At 37.2% G+C, this 22,717-nt stretch overlaps 1 protein-coding gene across 4 annotated transcripts in view; it reads left to right on the plus strand.

Moving 5' to 3' along the window:
• Positions 1–22,717, plus strand: part of FAM168A (family with sequence similarity 168 member A) — a 164,250-nt gene that overhangs the window by 113,191 nt on the left and 28,342 nt on the right. For all 4 annotated transcript variants that reach the window (XM_031681335.2, XM_072969245.1, XM_015238465.3 and 1 more), the window contains one exon: positions 1,927–2,014. In XM_031681335.2, the coding sequence (XP_031537195.2) occupies positions 1,945–2,014 (70 nt within the window). In that variant the 5' untranslated portion in view covers positions 1,927–1,944. The remainder of the gene's footprint in view (positions 1–1,926; positions 2,015–22,717) is intronic.

A 22,717-nucleotide genomic window follows, 5' to 3' on the forward strand; every position in this document is an offset into this window, starting at 1 on the left:
ATTTTGGAGCAGCAGGAGACCAGTTTCAAAACTGATAGTTTCTTTGGTTATGAAAAGCAATTTCACAGTCTGTCCAGTCAGCCACTACAGAGTACCTTCTCAGTAGGAGAGTGCTCAGATGTTTACAGGGCTCATTGTGCTGCTTAGCACAGCTTCCTTACCCTGGCTTATTAAGCAGAAGACTAGTTGAGTAGAAGAGAGATCCAAGGCAGGGAAAATGTGCAAGTAGTCTTCTGTGGTGGTGGTGTCACATCATCACGGTCATCACTTACATCTGCATGCCACTTTACAGTTTGCAATGTATTATAACATCTGTGAACTCTCTTAATTTTCTTGTAGTACCCTGTCAGAAGAGGGCTTATATTCAGAGAGAGTGTACTTGGCTGTATTCATGGATAACTCTGGCTGCAAGTGTGTTTTTTCTTTAAATTGTGCTGGAATGTATGTTGTCTCCCATAACTTTCACCCTCAAATTGTTCTGGTTTCAGTTTGTCAACTGATGGTAGTTTAATCTAGCCTCTTGCCCTGGGGTGATTGCCAGGGCTGCACATTGGGCACACTTCAACAAGTTCTATCCTCTGCAGTTGACCAATGGCATTTTCTTTTTTACCTGTTTTACTGCCCCACCTTCCTCTTTTTAGAAACCCATCTTTTCTCCACTTCTCATTTCAGAGCCCTGGACAGACTAATTAATCTTAGAGCAGTTGTCATCAAGCCATCTATTGACTGTAACTGCCTGTCTTCAACATACGACTTGTATTCTATCCTGAGGTGCTACAGGAGAAGTTAATGACCTAAAAAATTGCCCATTTATCATGTAAGCTTAGGTAGGAGGGAATTGCTTGATTTTTATGAAGTGTAAATAATACATTTGGTGATATGTTTTCAAACATACGTCGGCCTGTGTATCAGAGATGGTTCCCTAAACAAGGTGAGACAAATTGGATGGCCAACAGAGCTTAATGACAGATTTTCCATTAATCAGGATGGAAAATAAATAAAACAGAGATTTTAAAAAACAATAGAAAAAATCAATCAAATGAAGAGCTGAGTTTTTGAAGGAGTAAACAAAATTGACAAACCTCTGGCTAGGCTCACCAAGAAGGAAAGAAAGAGTACACAAATAAAATAAGAAATGAAAATGGAGAGATTACAACCGACGCCACAGAAATACAAAAAATCTTGAGGATTCTAAGATGGAGAATGTGCTTCACTCAGATAATTAACAGAGCACTTGTGCAGATGATACTTCTTGCACACAAATATCCAAGTTTATTTCTTTTCCTGTGAATGAATTTTGAAAGAGATCTTAACTGTGTTTCTTTGTTTGCATTAAAATGATCAGTGGCAATAAATTCCCATTTTTTTCCAAAGCTGCTAGTCACTTGTATTTTGTCCTCTGTAGGTGCAAAAGGTGAGTGACACACTTGGTTCTGTTCTTTCTAGCAGTCTATATGTTTGCATTAGGTACTCATGCTCCCCTGGTGAACAGTAGAAGTTCATCCCTTCCTAGCTCCTGGACTAGCATCCTCAGAATTAGAAAGGACCTCAGGGAGCCTAAAAAAATTGATTTTAAAAGAAGGTATTGAAGCCCAGAGAGGGAAAGTGACTTGGCCAGTGCTACATGGTACACTCATGGCAGAGGCATCCGTGGGATAGTGGGACTAGTACTGAACTGAAAGCCAAAAGGCCTGGGTTGATAGTAGTCAGATTGTGTCTCTGCTTCTCAGTATTTTCATCTGTACAGTAGGAAAAGTGTCTAGCATAGGGCCAAATAGAAACAAATGGCTTGTTTAGTCCTCTTTCTACTATACCATTTTGCTTTTTTATGAATGTAAACTGAAGATTATAGATCAAAAGCTGATGTCAGGGAGAATGAGCAATCAGTAACCAATGCTGTTTTTTTGTTTGTTTGTTTCTCTGTAGGATTCTCAGTCTTCCACAATGAACCCTGTTTATAGCCCCGTGCAGCCTGGGGCTCCTTATGGCAACCCTAAGAACATGGCCTACACAGGTGAGTTGTGTGAGCATGGCTCTCATTTTGAGAAATGTGGTTAAGGATGTTACCTCATAACTTGCTCAATGACTTTTGGTATATTACAGCTCCAGAATCCCTGCTAAAGCTTGGGAACTTACAGAAGGGAAAAATGTCTGAAATCTAGTGGAGATGGAAATGACATTCTTTTTTTTTTTAATGTATTTTTTTTAATTGAAGTATAGTCAGTTAACAATGTTGTGTCAGTTTCTGGTGTACAGCATAAAGTTTCAGTCATATGTACACATACGTATTCATTTTCATATTCTTTTCCATTATAGGTTACTATAAGATATTGAATATAGTTCCCTGTGCTATACAGCAGAAACTTGTTGTTTATCTATTTTATGTATAGTAGTTAGTATCTGTAAATCTCAAACTCCCAATTTATCCCTCCCCCCTCCAATAACCATAAGTTTGTTTTCTGTGTCTGTGAGGGAAATGATATTCTTAAGCTTACGGATTTTTGAATAGTCAACTAGGGAAAAGGAAGGGAGGTAACATTTATTTATTGAATATGTACCCTAGGCCTAATCCTGCACTTTTACATATCATGTTTAACTTTGATCTTAAAGCAGTTCTACATAGTGCAGCTTATTATCACCATTTTACAGATGAGAAAACTATTGTCACAGTAAGAGGCCACAAAACAAACAAAAATAGGTATTTGAACCTGGATCTGCTGATTCTGAAGGTTGATCTTTTTCCTAACTGCATACTATGTTGTTTCCTACTGCTCTGCTTCTGTGAATGTTGTCCCTCTGTCTAGAATGCCATTGTCCTATCACAACTTCACTGTGCTCTTTTAAGAACTTGGCTCTGATCACAGCTAGCACTTTTCCAGGGAGCATTCTCTTCCTTACCTGGCCTTAGGTATGTTTTTTAACCTTCCAGAGCCTTGGTGTTCTCATTATAAAATGAGGGCAATAGTATTATCCTATTTCATGGGTTACTACAGGGATTAAATGAACTAGTGTAGCACTCAGCATATAAGTGCACAAAATAAGTGCATAATAATGGATTGGTATTATTTTAAAATAAAGATGGATAGGATATATAATGGAATTGAATGAAAAAATGTATGTAAGTTGTCTAGCACAATGCTTAGCAAATCATGAGCCTTCAAATATGTAATGAATATAAATTCAAAGTGAAGATAACAATATGAACGAACACATGGAAGTAAAAAGATATGGTTGGGGTCTAGGCAGTACTTAAGATTAGCTAGAGTGAAGAGTAGAAAGGGGGAAAATGGGAAATTGAGCTCAAAAAGTAGATTAGTACTGGTCTTGATGGCAGGATTGGAGGTGGGAGAGTAGAGAATTTTGTCCCAAAAGAAAGTCATTGCCTGTGGGCGGAATGTACTGATTCCTCCTCATAACCTCACATTTTTTGCTGTATAGCCTCCTAGACTGAGAATAAAAGGATCTCAGAGAACTTTTTGTCCGGTTGTTCCAAACTTTGTTCTGTAAGAACTCTGACGGGGTTGGGGATAGGCTGGAGGGCTTCAGAAAATCCTCAAATATTTGATTTGATTTTTGAAAACTATTTGCAACTATTTTTAAAAAGCATGCGTATACGTAAGATGATCAGTGTGTTAACTTAAGCTTCTAAGAATGCACGTTCATTAAAAAAAAAAAAACTGCTAACATTTGCAGCTACTTATGTGTGTAAATCAGAATTTTCTTAATGCTATGCAACCCCAGAAGTATATTGGAGGTTGAGCCTGATACAACTAAGTTGTCATCACTAATTTTGAGTTTCATAGTTGTGTTTATCACAACAGCTTTATCATCTTGATTTAATCATAATGGTGAATATCAACTGTTTGGACTTCTAACGTTATGTTTATTCTAAAACAATTAATATTAGTACGCAGGACCCACCAGGCAGTAGTACCTCATGCTCTACTAGCTCAGGGAGCCTGTTGCTTTTTCTCTTCCCAGTTTAGAGTGTTCCAGCAACCTAAGTTCCTTTGCCCAAGGGGACTGAGCTGCTTTGGCAGACAGAGCCCCAGGGAATCCGGCATATTTTCTGTGATCCTGGATGCCTTCATGCTTACTTAGTTGCTAAACTTGAGAAAGAAACAGTTACATTTATCTACTGATTTGCACAAAGATTAGGCAGTGATATATTGATAAATGTGTTTCAACTGAATGAACAACAACAAAATGAAAAGACAACCTATGCAGTGGGAGAAAATATTTGCAAACGATGTGACCAACAAGAGCTTAATTTCCAAAATATACATACAGCTTATACAGCTCAATATTAAAAAGAAAAAAAGCCCAATCAAAAATTGGGCAGAAGACCTAAATAGACATTTTCCCAAAGAAGACATACAAATGACCAAATGGGCACATGAAAAGATACTTAACATCACTAATTATTAGAGAAGTGCAAATCAAAACTACCATGAGGTATCACCTCACACTGATCAGATTGGCCATCATCAAAATGTCTACAAATAATGAATGCTGAAGAGGGTGTGGAGAAAAGGGAACTCTCCTACACTGTTGGTGGGAATGTAAATTGGTGCAGTTACTATGGAAAACAGTATGGAGGTTCCTTAAAAAACTAAAAATAGAGTTACCATATGATCCAGCAGTCCTGTTCCTGGGCATATATCCAGAAAAGACAAAAACTCTAATTTGAAAAGATACACGTACCCCAGTGTTCATAGCAGTGCTATTTATAATAGCAAAGACATGGAAGAAACGTAAATGTTCATCAACAGATGAATGGATAAAGAAAACAGTGTGTGTGTACACACACACACACAGGAATATTATTCAGCCATATAAAAAAGAATGAAATAATACCATTTGTAGCACCATGGATGAAACTAAAGGTTATCATACTAAATGAAGTAAGTCAGACAGAGAAAGACAAATGTGATATGATTTATATGTGGGATCTTAAAAAATGATACAAATGGAATTATACACAAAACATTTCTTATTTTATTTGTTCCTTTCTCTTTTCTTCTTGGTGGGCCTGGCGAGAGGCTTGTCAATTTTGTTTACTGTTTCAAAAAACCAGCTCTTGGTTGATTGATTTTTTTTCTATTGTTTTTTTTTAATCTTTATTTTATTTGTTTCATCCCTGATCTTTATTATTTCTTTCCTTCTGCTGACTTTAGGTTTTGTTTGTTTTTCTTTTTCTAATTCTTTTAGGTGGTAGGGTAGGTTGTTTATTTGAGATTGTTCTTGTTTTTTAAGGAAGGCCTGTGGTGAACTTCCTCTTAAAGGGACTGCTTTTGCTGTATCCCATAGATTTTGTGTAGTTGTGTTTTCATTGTTTGCCTCAAGGTACTTTTTAATTTCTTCTTTGATTTCATTGTTGACCTATTGGTTTTTTAGTAGCATGTTGTTTAGTTTCCATGCTGTGTTTTTTTCTCATTTGTTTTTCTGTGGTTGATTTCTAGTTTCATGCCATTGTGGTTAAAGAAGATGCTTGAAATAATTTCTGTCCTCTTAAATTTATTGAGACTTACTTTGTGCCCAAGTATTTTATGTACAAAACGGAAATAGACTCACAGACATAGAAAACAAACTTATGGTTACCAAAGAGGAAAGTAGAGGGAGGGATAAATTAGTAGTTTGGGATTAACAGATGCGCACTGCTATGTATAAAATAGATAAACAACAAGGACCTACTGTGTGGCACAGAGAACTATATTCAATATCTTATGATAACCTGTAATGGAAAAGAATCTGAAAAAGTACATGTGTATATGTATAATTGAATCACTTTGCTGTACACCTGAAACTACCACAGCATTGTAAATCAACTACACTTCAATTAAAAAAAAATGAACACTAACCTTCCACAAACTCTTCCAAAAATAGAGAAGGGGAGAATACTTTCTAACTCATTCTGTGGGGCAAATATTGTCCTGATACCAAAACCAGACAGAGACATCATAAGAAAACTACAGACCAATGTCCTATTTGAATATAAATGCAAAAGTTCTCAACAAAACACTAGCAAAATGAACAATAATTTATAGATAAGATTGTATTATACACTATGATGAAGTGAGACATACCCCAGGGTTGCAAGATCAATTCAGAATGGGAAAAATCAATCAGTGCAATACAGTATATTAAAACATTAAAGGACAGAACTCACATAATCTCTGTAGATACAGAGAAATCATTAGACAAACTCCACTACCCTTTCATGATTTCTGAAAACAAAGAAACGAACAAAAACTCCAACAAATTAGGAATAGAAGGAACTTTCTCAATCTGATAAAGGGCATTTATAAAAAACCATGGCTGTCATCATACTTAATAGAAAAAGACTGAATGTTCTCCCCCTAATTTTGGGAACAAGGCAAAGATGTCCAGCCTCACCACTTCTGTTGAACATTATACTGGAGGTTCTAAGCAGGACAGTTGAGCAAGAAAATGAAATTAAAAGTAATCCAGATTGGAAAGGAAGAAGTAAAACTCTGTACTTTCAGATAACACAATCTTGTATATAGAAAATTCTAAGGTATCCACCCAAAAACTATTAGAACTAATAAGTGAGTTCGACAAGGTTGTAGGATATAAGATCAATATACAAAAATCAATCACATTTCTATACAGTTGTAATAGTGCAAAAAATGAAATTAAGAAAACAGTTCTGTTTATATTGCCTCAAAACACACAAAATACTTGGGAATACATTTTTAAAAGGAAACATAAAATGTACACTCTGAAAGCTACAAAACATTGTTGAAAGGAATTAAAGATCTAAATAGTTAGGAAAACATCCCATGTTCATGGATTGAAATTTTTAATATTTTAAAGATAATAATACTCCCTAATTGATCTAGATTCAACACAGTCCCTATCAAAAGGCCACGTGCCTTGTTTGTAGATTTTTACAAGCTGTTCCTAAAATTTACATGAAAATTCAAAGACGCATATTAGCCAAAATAATCTTGTAAAAGAACGTTGTTGAAGGACTCACTCTTCCCAGTTTCCCAGAGCTTATCAGAAAGCTTATCAGTAATCAAGACAGCATGGTTTTGGCTTAAGGATAGACATATGGATTAGTGGAATAGTATTGAGTATCCAGAAATAAACCCTCACATATACAGTTAATGATTTTCAACAAGGGGACCAAAAACAATTCAGTGGGGAAAGAATAGTTTTTTCAACATATGGTGCTGGGACAACTAGATACCCACATAATGAAATAATGAAATAGTCCCCCTACTTCACACCGTATGCAAAAATTAACTCAAAACATTTCAAAGACCTAAATACAAGAGCTAGAACTATAAAACTCTCACGAGAAGACTTGGTCGTAAATCTGTGACCTTAGATTTGACAAGGGTTTCTTAGATATCACACCAGTAGCGCAAGCAGACAAAGAAAAAAAATAAGTAAATTGGACTTCATCAAATTAAGAACTTTTGTACTTCAGAGGACACCATCAAGAAACAAAGAGAACCCACATATATGGGATAAAATATTTGCAGATCATCTGTCTGATAAGGTAGTTGTACCTATGTCTGTATGTCAAAAACTCTTATAACTCAATAATAAAAAGACAAATAACCCAATTAAGAAATACACAACGAATCTGAATAAACAGTTCTCCAAAGAAGATATACAGATTGCTAATAAACAAATGAAAATATGTTCAACATAATGTCATCAGGGAAATGCATATCAAAACCACAGTGAGATACCACTTAACACCCATAAGATGGCTATAATTAAAAAGGCAGATGATAACAAGTGTTGGCAAGGGTATGGAGAAATTGAAACTCTCATATACTGCTGGTGGGAATGTAAAACTGGTGTAGCCACTTTGGAAACAGTCTGGCCATTCCTCAAGTAGTTTCCTGTCTCTGTGGTCTTGCTTATACTGTTCTTTTTATTGGGGAATACAAGTTCTTTTATCTTTGTCAGAATCCTGCCCATCCCACAAGGCCCAGCTCAAAATCCAGTTTCTCAAGCTTATATACTTACAATTGCTAGGTTGTGTATCTTTGTTTGGTGTTACAAAAGTGACTTTCACAATGCTTCTACTAATTCCTGTTGTTCCAGATCCTTCCCAACACTTGATATTGTCAGACTTTAGAATATTTGTCAGTCACAAAGGAAAAAAAAGAAAAAAAATACTTGTCAGTCTGATAGTTGCAAAATGATATTGTATTCCATTTATTTGTGTTTTGCTGATTACTAGTGTGGTTGAACATCTTTTTTTTTTTTCCTCCTCCATCTCCCTAGTCATTTGAGTGATTTCTTCTGTGAATTGCAATAGTATATTCTATTCTGCATTATATTCTATTGGCTTATTTTCATTTTCTTATTAATTTGATACTAGTTGTGGATACTAGTTCTTTGTTAAATGTGTGATAAATATCCTTTCTCACTTTGTGCTTGTTTTTAAACTTTGTTTATAGCATCTTGCCAGACAGATTTAAATTTTAAGGAGTGAAACTTGTCAGCCTTTTATGGTTTTTCCTTTTGGTCTTATCTAAGAAATACTTTCTAATCCTAAAGTCAAACTGATATATATATATTTTTTTCCTAATAGTTTTAAGGTTTTTGTTTGTTTTCTAAATTTAGGTCTTTGGTCTTTCTGGAATTGGAGAAGTGTGAGGTGGGGATCTAATTTTTTTTCTTCACATGGAAAAACCAAGTACCCTGATACATTTTATTGAATCTGAGTAAGATTCTTCCCTTTACCAGATCTTATTAAATAGAATAATGAAATAAATGAGTGAATTGATCCATGAGGAAAAGGGATTCATGGACCAAATCATCAATTTGCAAAATTTTATCTTGTTTGCTTTTATCTCTTTTAGAAGATAAATGCAGGGAGGACAGGAATCATTCACCAAATAATCTGTAAAGTGCTGAATACTTCCCATATACCTTACAGATGAAGGATGGGGTGGGGAAGGCAGCAGCAGAAGCACACTCCTGAAGTGGTGATTGAGACTGATAGGCCATCTGCTTTCCATTAAAATTTCTCCCACACTGGCAGCTAGGGAACTTTGGAGATATTTTTAGATTTCTGAAAGAATGTTTCCCCTGAGGAACAGCACTTACCTTATGTGCTTACTTTGGAGGATTTTTTTTATTAGCTTTAACATAGCCTATTTTCTTATCTTTTTTTGTTGGTGATACTGTTTTTACGCTAAAGACATATCAAGGAAAGACTGCTCTGGTTTTAGCAACCTTTCTCTTCTGACTCAGTCAAGGTAAATGGTCATTCACCCACCCACAGGTTGGTGGCCTTTTATCTGGTTGAGTTAAGTTCTCCCTGAAGATGCGACACAACTTGGAGCATAGTTGATTACTGTATAGCCCCCTCTTTCTTGTTACCTCGTGGGGAGTTGCCTTGCCCAAACTAAGAACAGTGCCTCACTTACACCCTTAAATTTCCCTGAGGCTCACTTGGGAGGTTGGGTGGCTGGGTCTTGAATCTGGTGTACAGGATTACCCAGGTTCAGGTCTGGTGGGCCGGCCCATAGCCAGTACTGCAGAATGGTTGCCTGCCTTGGTTGAGCTCCATTCTCGCTGGTGCAGCACTCTCAGCAGCCAGGCCACCCACCTAGTAAGATTCAGATTGAGGCTTTTTTCTGGAGCTAACAGATTCAAGGGTCCATTGAATGTTTCCCATCTCTACTTTGTAGCCTTTCAGCTCATGGCAATAAAAATGATTATGCTATCAGGATGAAGTTTTGTGGGCTCTGTCTCCTAAACATCTTTGTAGTCTTCCTTTCTTTATCCCGTTGTTACTGTTTTAGCTTTAACTTTTGTTTTAGCAGGTCTGTTGCAGTAACTTCCTGTCTGGTTGCTGCTTCTCTGATCGCACTCACTCTCAACATTTTCTGTACTACTGCTACTAGAGTAGTTTTCATAAAACACAAATCTGAAACTCCCAAGTTTAAAATCCTCCAATGGATTCCTGTTTAATGATAAATTCCATCCTTTACCTTGGCATTCAGATCTCTTCGCAGTCTATCCCCAGGGTGTATTTTTATTTTCGTTTCCTGCCACTCTTCCCCACAAACTGTAAACTCTAACCATACTGAAGTATTTGCCATATTCCTGATATGGCATACATTTCATGTATGAATCAAATATATGTTTCATTGTCCCCACTGCCACACACTTCTGACAAACTCCTCTTATTCATTGGTCAAGGCCAACTAAAATGGATAATAATGAAGAAATCTGGATTAAGTCACTGTAGGCCTTCACTGACCGCCTGTTACCAATCTTAGGTCAGTTCAGTTTGTTGGGTTATTTTGTTTTGTTTTGTTTTAAATCTAGGGGAAAAAAACATCAGAAGAATGAGGAGGCAGGAAGAAAATGGAAATTATTTTAAGAGAATGGGAATTGTAAATTGAAGACTGGCCAAAGGTGGACAGTCAAGATGAGGAAGAATTGAAGGAATTAAGTCTGTTGGTTGTGGACAACAGAAAATTCAGGAAGAATAACTAATTTCTTCATATCTCTGGAGAATTGTGCTAGAACAGAGGGAATAGATGTTTTCTGTGTGGGTAGAACTAGGACCAGTAGTTTGGAAGATGTTCAGAGTTAGATTCCTTACAAGGCCAATTTTTTGCTTGAGTAAAGAGTTTTTTAACCTCCAGAGCTCTCCAGCAGGAGCTTTGACTGCCTGAAGAGGTTCTGAACACACCATCGTTAGAAGGGTGTGCTGGCAGAACCAGCCGTGTGGGCCACTATAAAAAGTATTTCAGTGCTGAGTGGCAAGTTGGACTCGGTCACCTCTAGTACCTCTTCTAACTCTGATCAGTGCCTGTGTGATGCTTTTCAATAACATGAGCATGACCTACATTAGGATACTAAATGGGAACATAAGAGCTTTTTTAAAAAAATTTTTGTAACTGAACCATCTTTCATTGATTCTCCCTAGTAATTTCCTGTTTTCTCAGGTTTTGAAGCTAAAATAAAAGAATATTGGCAAAGAAAATGGCAGCCAAATCCAGAGGTTTATGCTAAGTAGACTCATGTTTGAGGGAGGTTGGTAGAATGGACCTTGTCTCATTCAGCAGACCCCGTTCTGTCTCCACTCTCTGTTTACTTGTGTAAGATAAGTCTAAGTTTCAATATCCTTATCTATAAAGTTGGACTAATAACATATTTCAAGTTAGGGCAAAGATTAAATCAGATAAAGAAGTGCCTGGCACAATGCTCAGAATATACTGCACTAAAAATTATATCCTTCCTCCTGCCCTCTTCTTTTTATTTTGAGATTTGTTTGTTTAAGTTTGGTGTGGAGTTTTGGGGATCTTTTTGTTTTTGTTATTTTTTGGTCACCCTGGCTTTGGGGTTGGGGTGGAGGGGGCCAGTTTTCTTCTTTTTAATTGTGAGCTTCAGACCTAAAGTGTCTTCATTGCATAAGTGTCTCCCCTACTCACAAAGGAGTAATCCTCTTTGTCTTCTTGACCCAAGTAGTTAGTCTTCCACTAGCTTTTTGATACTCTGCTATATTTACTTCCTAAAGATCAGCTAATTTCAGAACTAGTACTCTGATTTCTCTTGAAAGCAATTTCTAATCTCCATGTTAATCAAAAAATAGCTTTACATTTCTTCATGTAAAAGGGATTAGATTGCAAGTAAAAAGGGATTAGATTGTATTGACCTCTGTAAAGCAGTTAAAATGTACACATCAGAATCCCAGGAAATCTGATCACTACTGTAGTCTTTCGGGTACAAAGCAGAAAAGCTCACTTGTGTCCATTTATTCTCTTCACTCTTGACCTTCAAAGAATATGAATACAGGAGGGGCAGACTTGTTTCTGAGGATCAAGTCATAGTTATTTGGTAGGTGTGGAAAAGTTCAGTTCCTACCATCTAAGTTCCCATTCCACATCCTGTCACTAAGATTATTCACTCCAAGGGCTGGACTGTAGGTGGAAAACTGGGATTTGGTGCCACTGGATTTTCCCCAAACATGTCCCCTCCCTTACTTTTCCCTCTATCTTCCCTTCCTCCTAGATTCCTTCAGACCTATAACCAGCAACAAACTTTCTTTCTTCTCTTTTAAACCATACATTATAATTTTGAAACCAAAAAAAGGGGGAGGGGATGGGAATATATAGATTACTGAATAATCTTAGCCAGAAAGTCACTTCACCTCTCTGAGTCTTGGTTTCCTTCTCCCCTACAAAATGGGAGAAATAACATTAGTGTTGTTTTGAGGCTCAAGTGACATTGCGTTTGTGAAAATATCTTTTGTCTGAGCAATGGGTGAAATACCCATGGTGCTGTATTTGAACTCCATGTCTTTACCCCCAGTGCACTTCAACAGATCCACTCAGTCTTGGAGAACTGGCATTTGGAATGCACTCTGCTTATTTGGGTGAGAGAGTCTTTGTCCAGAGAGTCTTTGGAGTGTCCTGATCTCTATCCAACAGGGAATAGCCGCAAACTAGCAAGTGCTGCTGTGACTTGAAGCTTACATTCTAGTGGTGGGAGGTAGGCAGTCTCCCACAAACAAGTAAATATCTAGTATGTCAGATTATTAACTACTGTGAAGGAAAACAAAGCCGGATAAGGAACATAGAGAGTAATCAAAGTTGAGGGTACTGTTTTAGAAAGAATGTAAGATGACCTTTGAATAGAGTACCAGAAGGGAGAGAACAGAAAGGGTAAAGGCTCTGAGATGGGAAGGTGCTTGACACATTTGAAAAACAGCAAGGAGGCCATTGTGGCTGGAGTAAATCAGTGTGGGGGCAAGTAGTGGGAGAAGGGGTTAGAGAGGTAGCTAAAGTCTGGGTGGGTCATTAAAAGGATTTCACTGTGATTGTCATGGGAATAAGCTACTGTGGGGCTTAAAGAGAGGAGTGTTATGATCTGATTTAATGTTTTAAAAGATAGCTTTGGCTGCTGTGGGAAATTGCTCAGGGTGGAAGGTAGAAGCAGAGACCAGTTAAGAAGCTGTTGAAATAATCTGGGTGAGAAATGATGACTTGGACTAGGATAGAAAGTATGTAGGCAACAAGATATATGGTCAGATTTTGAATGTATTCTAAAGGTGGAACTGAAAAGATTTGCTGAATAAGATGGATAGATAGATGAAAAAGATTTGCTGGATAAGATGTGGATAGGAGAGAAAGTATAGAGTCAAGAATGACTCTAAGGTTTTTGGCCTGAGGAGCTAGAAGAATGAATTGTCATTTACTGGTGTGGAGAAGCTTGAAGAACAGGTTTGGAAGGGAATGGGGAGATAGAAAGCAAATATTTATTTTTGAATATCATAAATTTGAAATAATAATAGCTAACTTTTTGAAGTCTGAACTATTTGCCTGGCTCCTAGTGCTTCGAGGTCTTACTAATTTAATACTTAAGCAACCTATTATAATATTATTAGTCCCATTTTAAAAATGGGAAAACTAAAGCACAGAGAGGTTAAGTAATTGGCCCAAGATAACACAGTTAGTGGTGTTTCTGGAGTTCAAACCTAAGGTTAGATATAGCTCCAGGGACCACGCTCTTAGCCACTCTACCTTATAGCCTTGATGTCTAGCAAACATCCAAGTGGAGACATTGAGTAGGCAGATAGATACTATGTGAGTCAGGAGTTCAGGAGAGAAGTCCAGTCTAGCAGTATGAAACTCAGGCATAGTCAGTAGAAAGATGAAACTAGAAGGTAAGTTAGGGCCAATGACCATAAAGGGAGATATGGTCACAAGAAGACAAAATGGTGAGATCAAGCCCTAAAAAGCAACCTACGCTTTCAGATGTGGTTAACCCATCTGTCCTGCTTCTTAGAGCTAAGGAGGGTGCAAGCCAAACCACTTATGGATGCCCCCAAAACGATTCCCTTCATCCTTCTGTCTGGATGTTCTTTCTCCCCTTTTTTGTCCATATCCAGGGACACCTAGTGCCCAGTATAATGCCTGGCAGACAGCAGGTACTATGTAAATCTTGGTTGGTAAAGGCCCCTTCTTTGCTCACTTTATATCCTTGTCATAGCACTTTTCAGGCCATATTCTAACTGTCCACTTACCTTTCTCCCTTATTAGCTGGTGATGCTCTCAAGACCAGGGATCCTGTTGGATTTCTTTTGTTTTTAAACCTTTCATAGCTCCAGAATACAGCCCACTGGGTAATCTCTTCATTGAGTACCTATTCTCTGCCTTATGGTACTAGGCACTACAGATACCAGCAGCAGCATCAACAGAAGCAGCAAGATGATCACTGTCAGTTGGGAACAAAGAAACAAAATAAGCAAAACAAAACCAAGAAAGTGGTAGGGAGGAAGCTCAGCTTACTTATGATTCCCCTTTTGGACAGGGAAAGTTGAAGGTGGGAAAGGGGTATTCTCTTCTGGCCAGACAGACTATTCATCACCACCCTGTGTTTGAGAAGCTCACATGCTTGCTGTCTAGGCTGAGAGGAGAAAGTGGTGGTGGTGGTGTGTTCAGGGAGTGGGACAGAGGAACTGATCAATAGCTGTTGTGTACAGGCAAATGAGATACAGCTGTGCCTTCAAAGAGCTTACAATTTGAGGGAAGGAGACAGGACAGGAAATGTTAAACAAACCATTGAAGTGCCATGTGATAAGTTCTGTAGTTGGGGATGCATGTGTCTTCAAAAATTTGCTCTTCTAAAGGGTAGAAGATACAAGATAGAGTTCGGTGAGGTATGAGAAGTCCCTTTCAGACAATCAGAACAGTCTCATGGCAGGATTGGGGAGGGTATGTATCTCAGGAAAGGAAAGAGTCCATTTTCAGTAGGGCTGTGAGGGCTGGGATAAATGATACCATGAGTGTGTTGTAGTGGAGCCCTAGCCTCAAATGTGAGGGTGGACCGAATGGCCTTTTAGGTGCTGCTTTTCTGTGTGTGTGTGTGTGTTTTGGTGGTGTTTGTGGGTTTTTTTTTTTTTTTTGGAGGAGTAGGTATTTAGGTTTATTCATTTATTTATTCTTGGAGGAGGTAATGGGGATTGAACCCAGGACCTCCTGCATGCTAAGCATACATTCTACCACTTGAGCTAGACCCTCCCCACAAGTTGCTTCTAACCTCAGTAATCTGTGACCCTAATTCCTTTCCTTTTTCTCAGCTTGAGGATGTCATCAAGAAAATGAAGACGGCTCTTTCTAATGCTGCCATTCTGTGATACTTGCCAAATTCAAGTGAATGTAGAATAATTCTACTTGGAAACATTGAAGGAAGATCCTGTAATTGCCGCTAAAGTAAAAGACATCTGAAATGACATAATAGGGGTGTGATTACCCTTGGCTGTAATCTCACAGGAAACTGAATACAAATTTCAGCCATGAGACCGGATCATTTGGCTTCCCAGATTAAACCCCTGACTCTCCTTGAGAAGTGACAGGCCTCCATATTGCTAATTAAGTGACAACAGGTTACCTGCCTCAGTTCTGAAATCAGAAAATGACTGGAGGGTAAAGAGAGATGAATTTTCTTTGGAGTTGGAAAGGATTTAGGGAACAGCATATTAACAAAGATACATTATTAAAGCTCAATATTTACAAATCCCAAAGAAGCTTTTAGGGATTTAGGGATTTAATCTTTGACTTTTAAAATCAGCTTTCCATTGTCAGTAAAAAACCAATGAGCATTTAAAAACTGCAGGGAGCAGTGAGACAGGCACTTACACACTGCTAGTATGAGTACAGATGGATAGTCTTTCTAGAAAGCAGCATGACACAGTATGTGAAAACTCTTACCATGTTACTTCTCATCATCTCTGCTGCTGTTGGCCTGATTTTATCCCCATCATCTATTGCTAGGAGTTTGCAACAGCCTCCTAACTGGTCTCCATGCTTCTCTATGCTTCCCCCATTGTAGTCTCTTTTCAACAAAACAGGCAGAGTGACTTCACACATAAGTCAGATCATGTTATTATTCTACTCAAAACCCCATGATGGCTTCTCATTTCACTCAGAGTAAAAGTCAAAGTCCTTCCAGAAGCCTTGAGGCCCTACATGAATTGACGAGCCTTTTATCTCTCTGACTTTGTGTGCTACTACTTTCCCCCCTCACTTGTTCCATTCAGCCACGCTGGCCTCTTTCCTCAGACATGTCCCTTATACTCCTAGCTTAGGGTCTTTGCACTGACTGTTACCTTCATCTGAAATGCTGTTCCTTCAGCCATCTGCTTGGTTAACTCTTGTTTCCTTGAAGTTTTTGTGGAAATCTTACTTTCTTAATGTGTCTTTTATTTTAAGCTCTGGTTCTTTTTTTTTGTATGTGTGTGTGTGTGTATATATATATATATATATATATATTGATGTGTAATCAGTTTACAGTGTGTCAGTTTCTGGTGTACAGCATAATGCTTCAGTCATACATGAACATACATATATTTGTTTTCATATTCTTTTTCACCATAGGCTACTACAAGATACTGAATATAGTTCCCTGTGCTATACAGTATGAACTTTATTTTATATATATATTAGTTAGTATCTGCAAATCTTGAACTCCTAATTTATCCCTTCCCACCCCTACCCAGCCCCGTAACTGTAAGTTTGTTTTCTGTGTCTGTGAGTCTGTTTCTGTTTTATAAATAAGTTCATTTGTCTTTATTTTAGATTCCAAATAGAAGTGGTATCATATGATATTCTTCTTTCTCTTTCTGGCTTACTTCACTGAGAGTGATAGTCTCCAGGTCTATCCATGTTGCTGCAAATGGCATTATTTTATTCTTTTTTATGGCTGAGTAGTAGTCCATTGTATAAATATACCACAACTTATTTATCCAGTCATCTCTTTTTTTTTTTACCCTGACATTCTTATTTCTCTTTTTTTTTTTTAACATTTTTTATGGATTTATAATCATTTTACAATGTTGTGTCAAATTCCAGTGTTCAGCACAATTTTTCAGTCATTCATGGACATATACACACTCATTGTCACATTTTTTTCTCTGTGATTTATCATAACATTTTGTGTATATTTCCCTGTGCTATACAGTGTAATCTTGTTTATCTATTCTACAATTTTGAAATCCCAGTCTATCCCTTCCCACCCTCTACCCCCCTGGTAACCACAAGTCTGTATTCTCTGTCCATGAGTCTTTAGATTCCACATATGAGCGATCTCATATGGTATTTTTCTTTCTCTTTCTGGCTTACTTCACATAGAATGACATTCTCTAGGAGCATCCATGTTGCTGCAAATGGCATTATGTTGTCGATTTTTATGGCTGAGTAGTATTCCATTGTATAAATATACCACATCTTCTTTATCCAGTCACCTATTGATGGACATTTAGGCTGTTTCCATGTTTTGGCTATTGTAAATAGTGCTGCTATGAACATTGGAGTGCAGGTGTCATCCTGAAGTAGATTTCCTTCTGGATACAAGCCCAGGAGTGGGATTCCTGGGTCATATGGTAAGTCTATTCCTAGTCTTTTGAGGAATCTCCACACTGTTTTCCATAGTGGCTGCACCAAACTGCATTCCCACCAGCAGTGTAGGAGGGTTCTCCTTTCTCCACAGCCTCTCCAGTATTTGTCATTTTTGGATTTTTGAATGACGGCCGTTCTGACTGGTGTGAGGTGATACCTCATTGTAGTTTTGATTTGCATTTCTCTGATAATTAGTGATATTGAACATTTTTTCATGTGCTTTTTGATCATTTGTATGTCTTCCTTGGAGAGTTGCTTGTTTAGGTCTTCTGCCCATTTTTGGATTGGGTTGTTTATTTTTTTCTTATTGAGTCGTATGAGCTGCTTATATATTTTGGAGATCAAGCCTTTGTCGGTTTCACTTGCAAAAAATTTTCTCCCATTCCATAGGTTTTCTTCTTGTTTTATTTCTGGTTTCCTTTGCTGTGCAGAAGCTTGTAAGTTTCATCAGGTCCCATTTGTTTATTCTTGCTTTTATTTCTTCTAGGAGAAAATTTTTGAAATGTATGTCAGATAATGTTTTGCCTATGTTTTCCTCTAGGAGGTTTATTGTATCTTGTCTTATGTTTAAGTCTTTAATCCATTTTGAGTTGATTTTTGTATATGGTGTAAGGGTGTGTTCTAGCTTCATTGTTTTACATGCTGCTGTCCAGTTTTCCCAACACCATTTGCTGAAGAGACTGTCTATTCCATTGTATATTCTTGCCTCCTTTGTCGAAGATTAGTTGACCAGAGGTTTGTGGGTTCATTTCTGGGCTCTCTATTCTGTTCCATTGGTCCATATGTCTGTTTTGGTACCAATACCATGCTGTCTTGATGACTGTAGCTCTACAGTATTGTCTGAAGTCTGGGAGAGTTATTCCTCCAGCCTCTTTCTTTCTCTTCAGTAATGCTTTAGCAATTCTAGGTCTTTGATGGTTCCATATAAATTTTATTATGATTTGTTCTAGTTCTGTGAAATATGTCCTGGGTAATTGGATAGGGATTGCATTAAATCTGTAGATTGCCTTGGGCAGTGTGACCATTTTAACAATATTGATTCTTCCAATCCAAGAGCATGGAATATCTTTCCATTTTTTAAAGTCTTCTTTAATTTCCTTCATCAATGGTTTATAGTTTTCTGTGTATAATTCTTTCACCTCCTTGGTTAGATTTATTCCCAGATATTTTATTACTTTGGGTGCTATTTTAAAGGGGATTGTTTCTTTACTTTCTTTTTCTGTTGATTTATCGTTAGTGTAAAGAAATGCAACTGATTTTTGAACATTAATTTTGTAACCTGCTACCTTGCTGAATTCTTCAGTCAGCTCTAGTAGCTTTTGTGTGGACCTTTTAGGGTTTTCTGTATATAGTAACATGTCATCAGCATATAATGACACTTTTACCTCTTCTTTTCCAATTTGGATCCCTTTTATTTCTTTCTCTTGCCTGATTGCTGTGGCTAGGACTTCCAGGACTATGTTGAATAGGAGTGGTGATAGTTGGCATCCTTGTCTTGTCCCAGATTTTAGTGGGAAGCTTTTGAGTTTTTCACCGTTGAGAACTATGCTGGCTGTAGGTTTGTCATATATAGCTTTTATTATGTTGAGATATGTTCCCTCTATACCCAATTTGGCGAGAGTTTTTATCATAAATGGGTGTTGAATTTTATCAAATGCTTTTTCTGCATCGATTGAGATGATCATGTGGTTTTTGCCCTTTCTCTTGTTGATGTGATGTATTACATTGATTGATTTGCGTATGTTGAACCAGCCTTGTGTCCCTGGGATGAACCCCACTTGGTCATGATGTATAATCTTTTTTATGTGTTGTTGGATTCTATTTGCTAAAATTTTGGTGAGGATTTTGGCGTCTATGTTCATCAGTGATATTGGCCTATAATTCTCTTTTTTTTGTAGTGTCTTTGCCTGGTTTTGGTATCAGGGTGATGGTGGCTTCGTATAATGAGTTTGGGAGTATTCCCTCCTTTTCAGTCGTCTGGAAGAATTTGAGAAGGACTGGTATGAGTTCTTCTTTGTATGTTTGGTAGAATTCCCCGGTGAAGCCGTCCGGTCCTGGACTTTTATTTGTAGGGAGGTTTTTAATTGCTATTTCTATTTCCTTTCTAGTGATCGGATTGTTCAAGTGTTCAGTTTCTTCTTGATTCAGTTTTGGTGGACAGTATGTTTCCAGAAACTTGTCCATCTCCTCTAGGTTATCCAGTTTGGTTCCATATAGTTTTTCATAATATTCTCGTATGATATTCTGTATTTCTATTTTGTTTGTTGTAATTTCTCCATTTTCCTTTCTTATTTTGCTAATTTGTGCTCTTTTTTCTTCTTTGTGAGTTTGGCCAGAGGTTTGTCGATTTTACTTTTTCAAAAAAGCAGCTTTTGGTTTGGTTGATTTTTTCTATGGTCTTGTTAATCTCTATTGTATTTAACTCCTCTCTGATCTTTATTATTTCCTTCCTTCTGCTGCTTTTTGGGGCTTTTTGTTGTTCTTTTTCTAATTGATTCAGGTGGTGGGTTAACTTGTTTATTTGAGATTGTTCTTCTTTTTTGAGGAAGGCCTGTATCGCTATAAACTTCCCTCTTAGCACTGCCTTTGCTGTGTCCCATAGGTTTTGAGTGGTTGTGCTTTCATTATCATTTGTCTCAAGGTATTTTTTAATTTCAGCTTTGATTTCCTCATTGATCCATTGTTTTTTCAATAACATATTGTTTAATCTCCATGCTTTTCTTTTTTTCTCCTTTGTTTCTCTGTTGTTGATTTCCAGTTTCATGGCACTGTGGTCAGTAAAGATGCTTGAGATAATTTCTATCTTCTTAAATTTGTTGAGGTTTCTTTTGTGCCCAAGTACATGATTGATCCTGGAAGATGTTCCATGTGCACTTGAAAAGAATGTATATCCTATTTTTTGGGCATGTAATGCTCTGAAAATATCCACCAAATCTAGTTTTTCTATTGTAGTATTTAATTTCTCTGTTGCCTTGTTTATTTTCTGTCTGGAAGATCTGTCTAGTGATGTCAATGCAGTGTTAAAATCTCCAACTATGATTGTATTCCCATCAATATCGCCCTTTATCTCTGTTAGTAATTCTTGTATGTACTTCGGTGCTCCTATATTGGGTGCATATATATTAACGAGTGTAATGTCTTCATCTTGTATCACTCCTTTAATCATTATAAAATGTCCCTCTTTATCTTTCTTTATGGCCTTTGTTTTAAAGTCTATTTTGTCTGAAATCAGTACTGCAATACCTGCTTTTTTGGCTTTTCCATTTGCATGGAATATCCTTTTCCATCCTTTCACTCTCAATCTATATGTGTCCTTCTCCCTAAAGTGGGTCTCTTGTATGCAGCATATTGAAGGTTCTTGCTTTATTATCCAGTCTGCCACCCTATGTCTTTTGACTGGAGCATTTAGTCCATTAACATTTACAGTAATTAATGATAGATGTGTGTTTATTGCCATTTTGAACTTATCTTTGCAGTTGAATTGGTATATCCTCTTTGTTCCTTTCTTCTTCCTTTTGTGGTTTGGTAATTTTCCTTTGTATTATCATGGATTTTATTTAATTTTTGTGACTCCCTTGTAAATTTTTGACTTGTGATTACCCTTTTTTGTAAATCTGTTAACCTATACCTGTTTTTATTAAACTGATAATAACATGATCTCAAACCCATCCTACTGTTAAAAAAATTTAAAAAAGAAAGAAAAAAAATTCTATATTTCCCTGCCTCCCTCTCCCACTCTCAGTGATTTGTATGTCTTCTTTTATAATTTCGTGTTTTCTTTGTTTGTAATTCATGAGTTACCACCTTTCCAGTTGTGAGTTTCTCATTTCTGTAGCATCCTGCTGCTTTTCTATTTAGGATAGCCCTTTCAATATTTCTTTTAGTATGGGTTTAGTGTTGCCAAACTCCTGCAGCTTTTTTTTTTGTCTGTGAAACTCTTTATTTCTCCTTCTATCCTAAAGGATAGCCTTGCTGGATAAAGTATCCTAGGCTGCATCTTTTTTTCATTCAGGGCTTTGAATATATCTTCTGGCCTGTAGTGTTTGTGTAGAGAAATCAGCTGAGAGCCTTATGGGGGTTCCCTTGTAATTGACTCTTTGCTTTTCTCTTGCTGCCTTTAGAATCATTTCTTTATCCTTGACTCTGGCCATCTTGATTATGATATGTCTTGGTGTGGGTCTATTTGGATTCTTCCTGTTTCGGACCCTCTGAGCTTCCTGTACTTGGATATCTGTTTCCTTCTTTATGTTTGGGAAGTTTTCAGTCATGATTTCTTCGAAAACCTTTTCAATCCCCTTTGATCCTTCTTCCCCTTCTGGGACCCCTATTATGTGAAGATTGGGACGCTTTATATTATCCCATAGGTCCCTTATGCTATTATCATTATTTTTTATTTGCTTATCTTGTAGTTTTTCTGAATGGGTGCTTTCTATTGCCCTGTATTCTAGATCACTAATTCGTTCCTCTGCATTAACTAGTCGGCTTTGCACAGCTATTAGATCATTCCTTATCTCTGTCAATGAGTTTACCCATTCTGCTTGGCTCTTCTTTATAGCTTCAATTTCATTTTTGACATATTTTATCTCTCTAAGCACTATCTCTTTTAATTCCTTCAGCAATTTGATCACTCCTTTTTTGAAATCTTGATCTAGTAGGCTATCGATGTCTATTTCATTGATCTTTCTTTCAGGGGATTCCTCTTGTTCTTTTAATTGGGAGAGGTTTCTCTACTTCTTCATCTTGCTCATACCTCTCTGGCACTGTGGTTTATGGAGTATCAGTTGTCTATTTTGGATTTTATCTATCTAATGCCTATTTATGAATAGAACTTAGGGGAAAAAAAGAAAGAATGAGAGAGAGAGAAAGATTTTTAAAAGAAAGGAGAAAGAGGGTTTGAAAACAGTGTATAATGAATAATAGAAGAGCGAGTTGAAGCAGAGTATTAATCGGGTTGAGACGTCCTTTTAAAACCTTTAAAAAAAAAAAGAAAAGAAAAGGGGTGGGGAGATGAATAGATGTATTTGAAGCCTGTGTCTAATCAATAACAGGACATCAAAACCCAAGAGAAATAGAAATGAATTAAGAAGTAAAAATTAAGAGTAATTGAAAATAGAACAGGTAAAAACAGATTTAAGAACAAACAAACAAAAAACAAAACAAAACAAAAAAGGGGTTGTCGGTGTTCTCCTGGAGTCTGTGTGCTTTTAATGTGAAGTCCTTCTGTCTTCGTCCTGTTTTGGAAGCTCAGCTTGTTTTCATAGGCCCTCCGTTGGCGCCCTCTTCTGTGCTGCTCCCAGCACCTGTCGGCA

Source organism: Vicugna pacos, chromosome 10 (genome assembly GCF_048564905.1).
Source record: "Vicugna pacos chromosome 10, VicPac4, whole genome shotgun sequence".
Lineage (NCBI taxonomy): Eukaryota > Metazoa > Chordata > Mammalia > Artiodactyla > Camelidae > Vicugna > Vicugna pacos.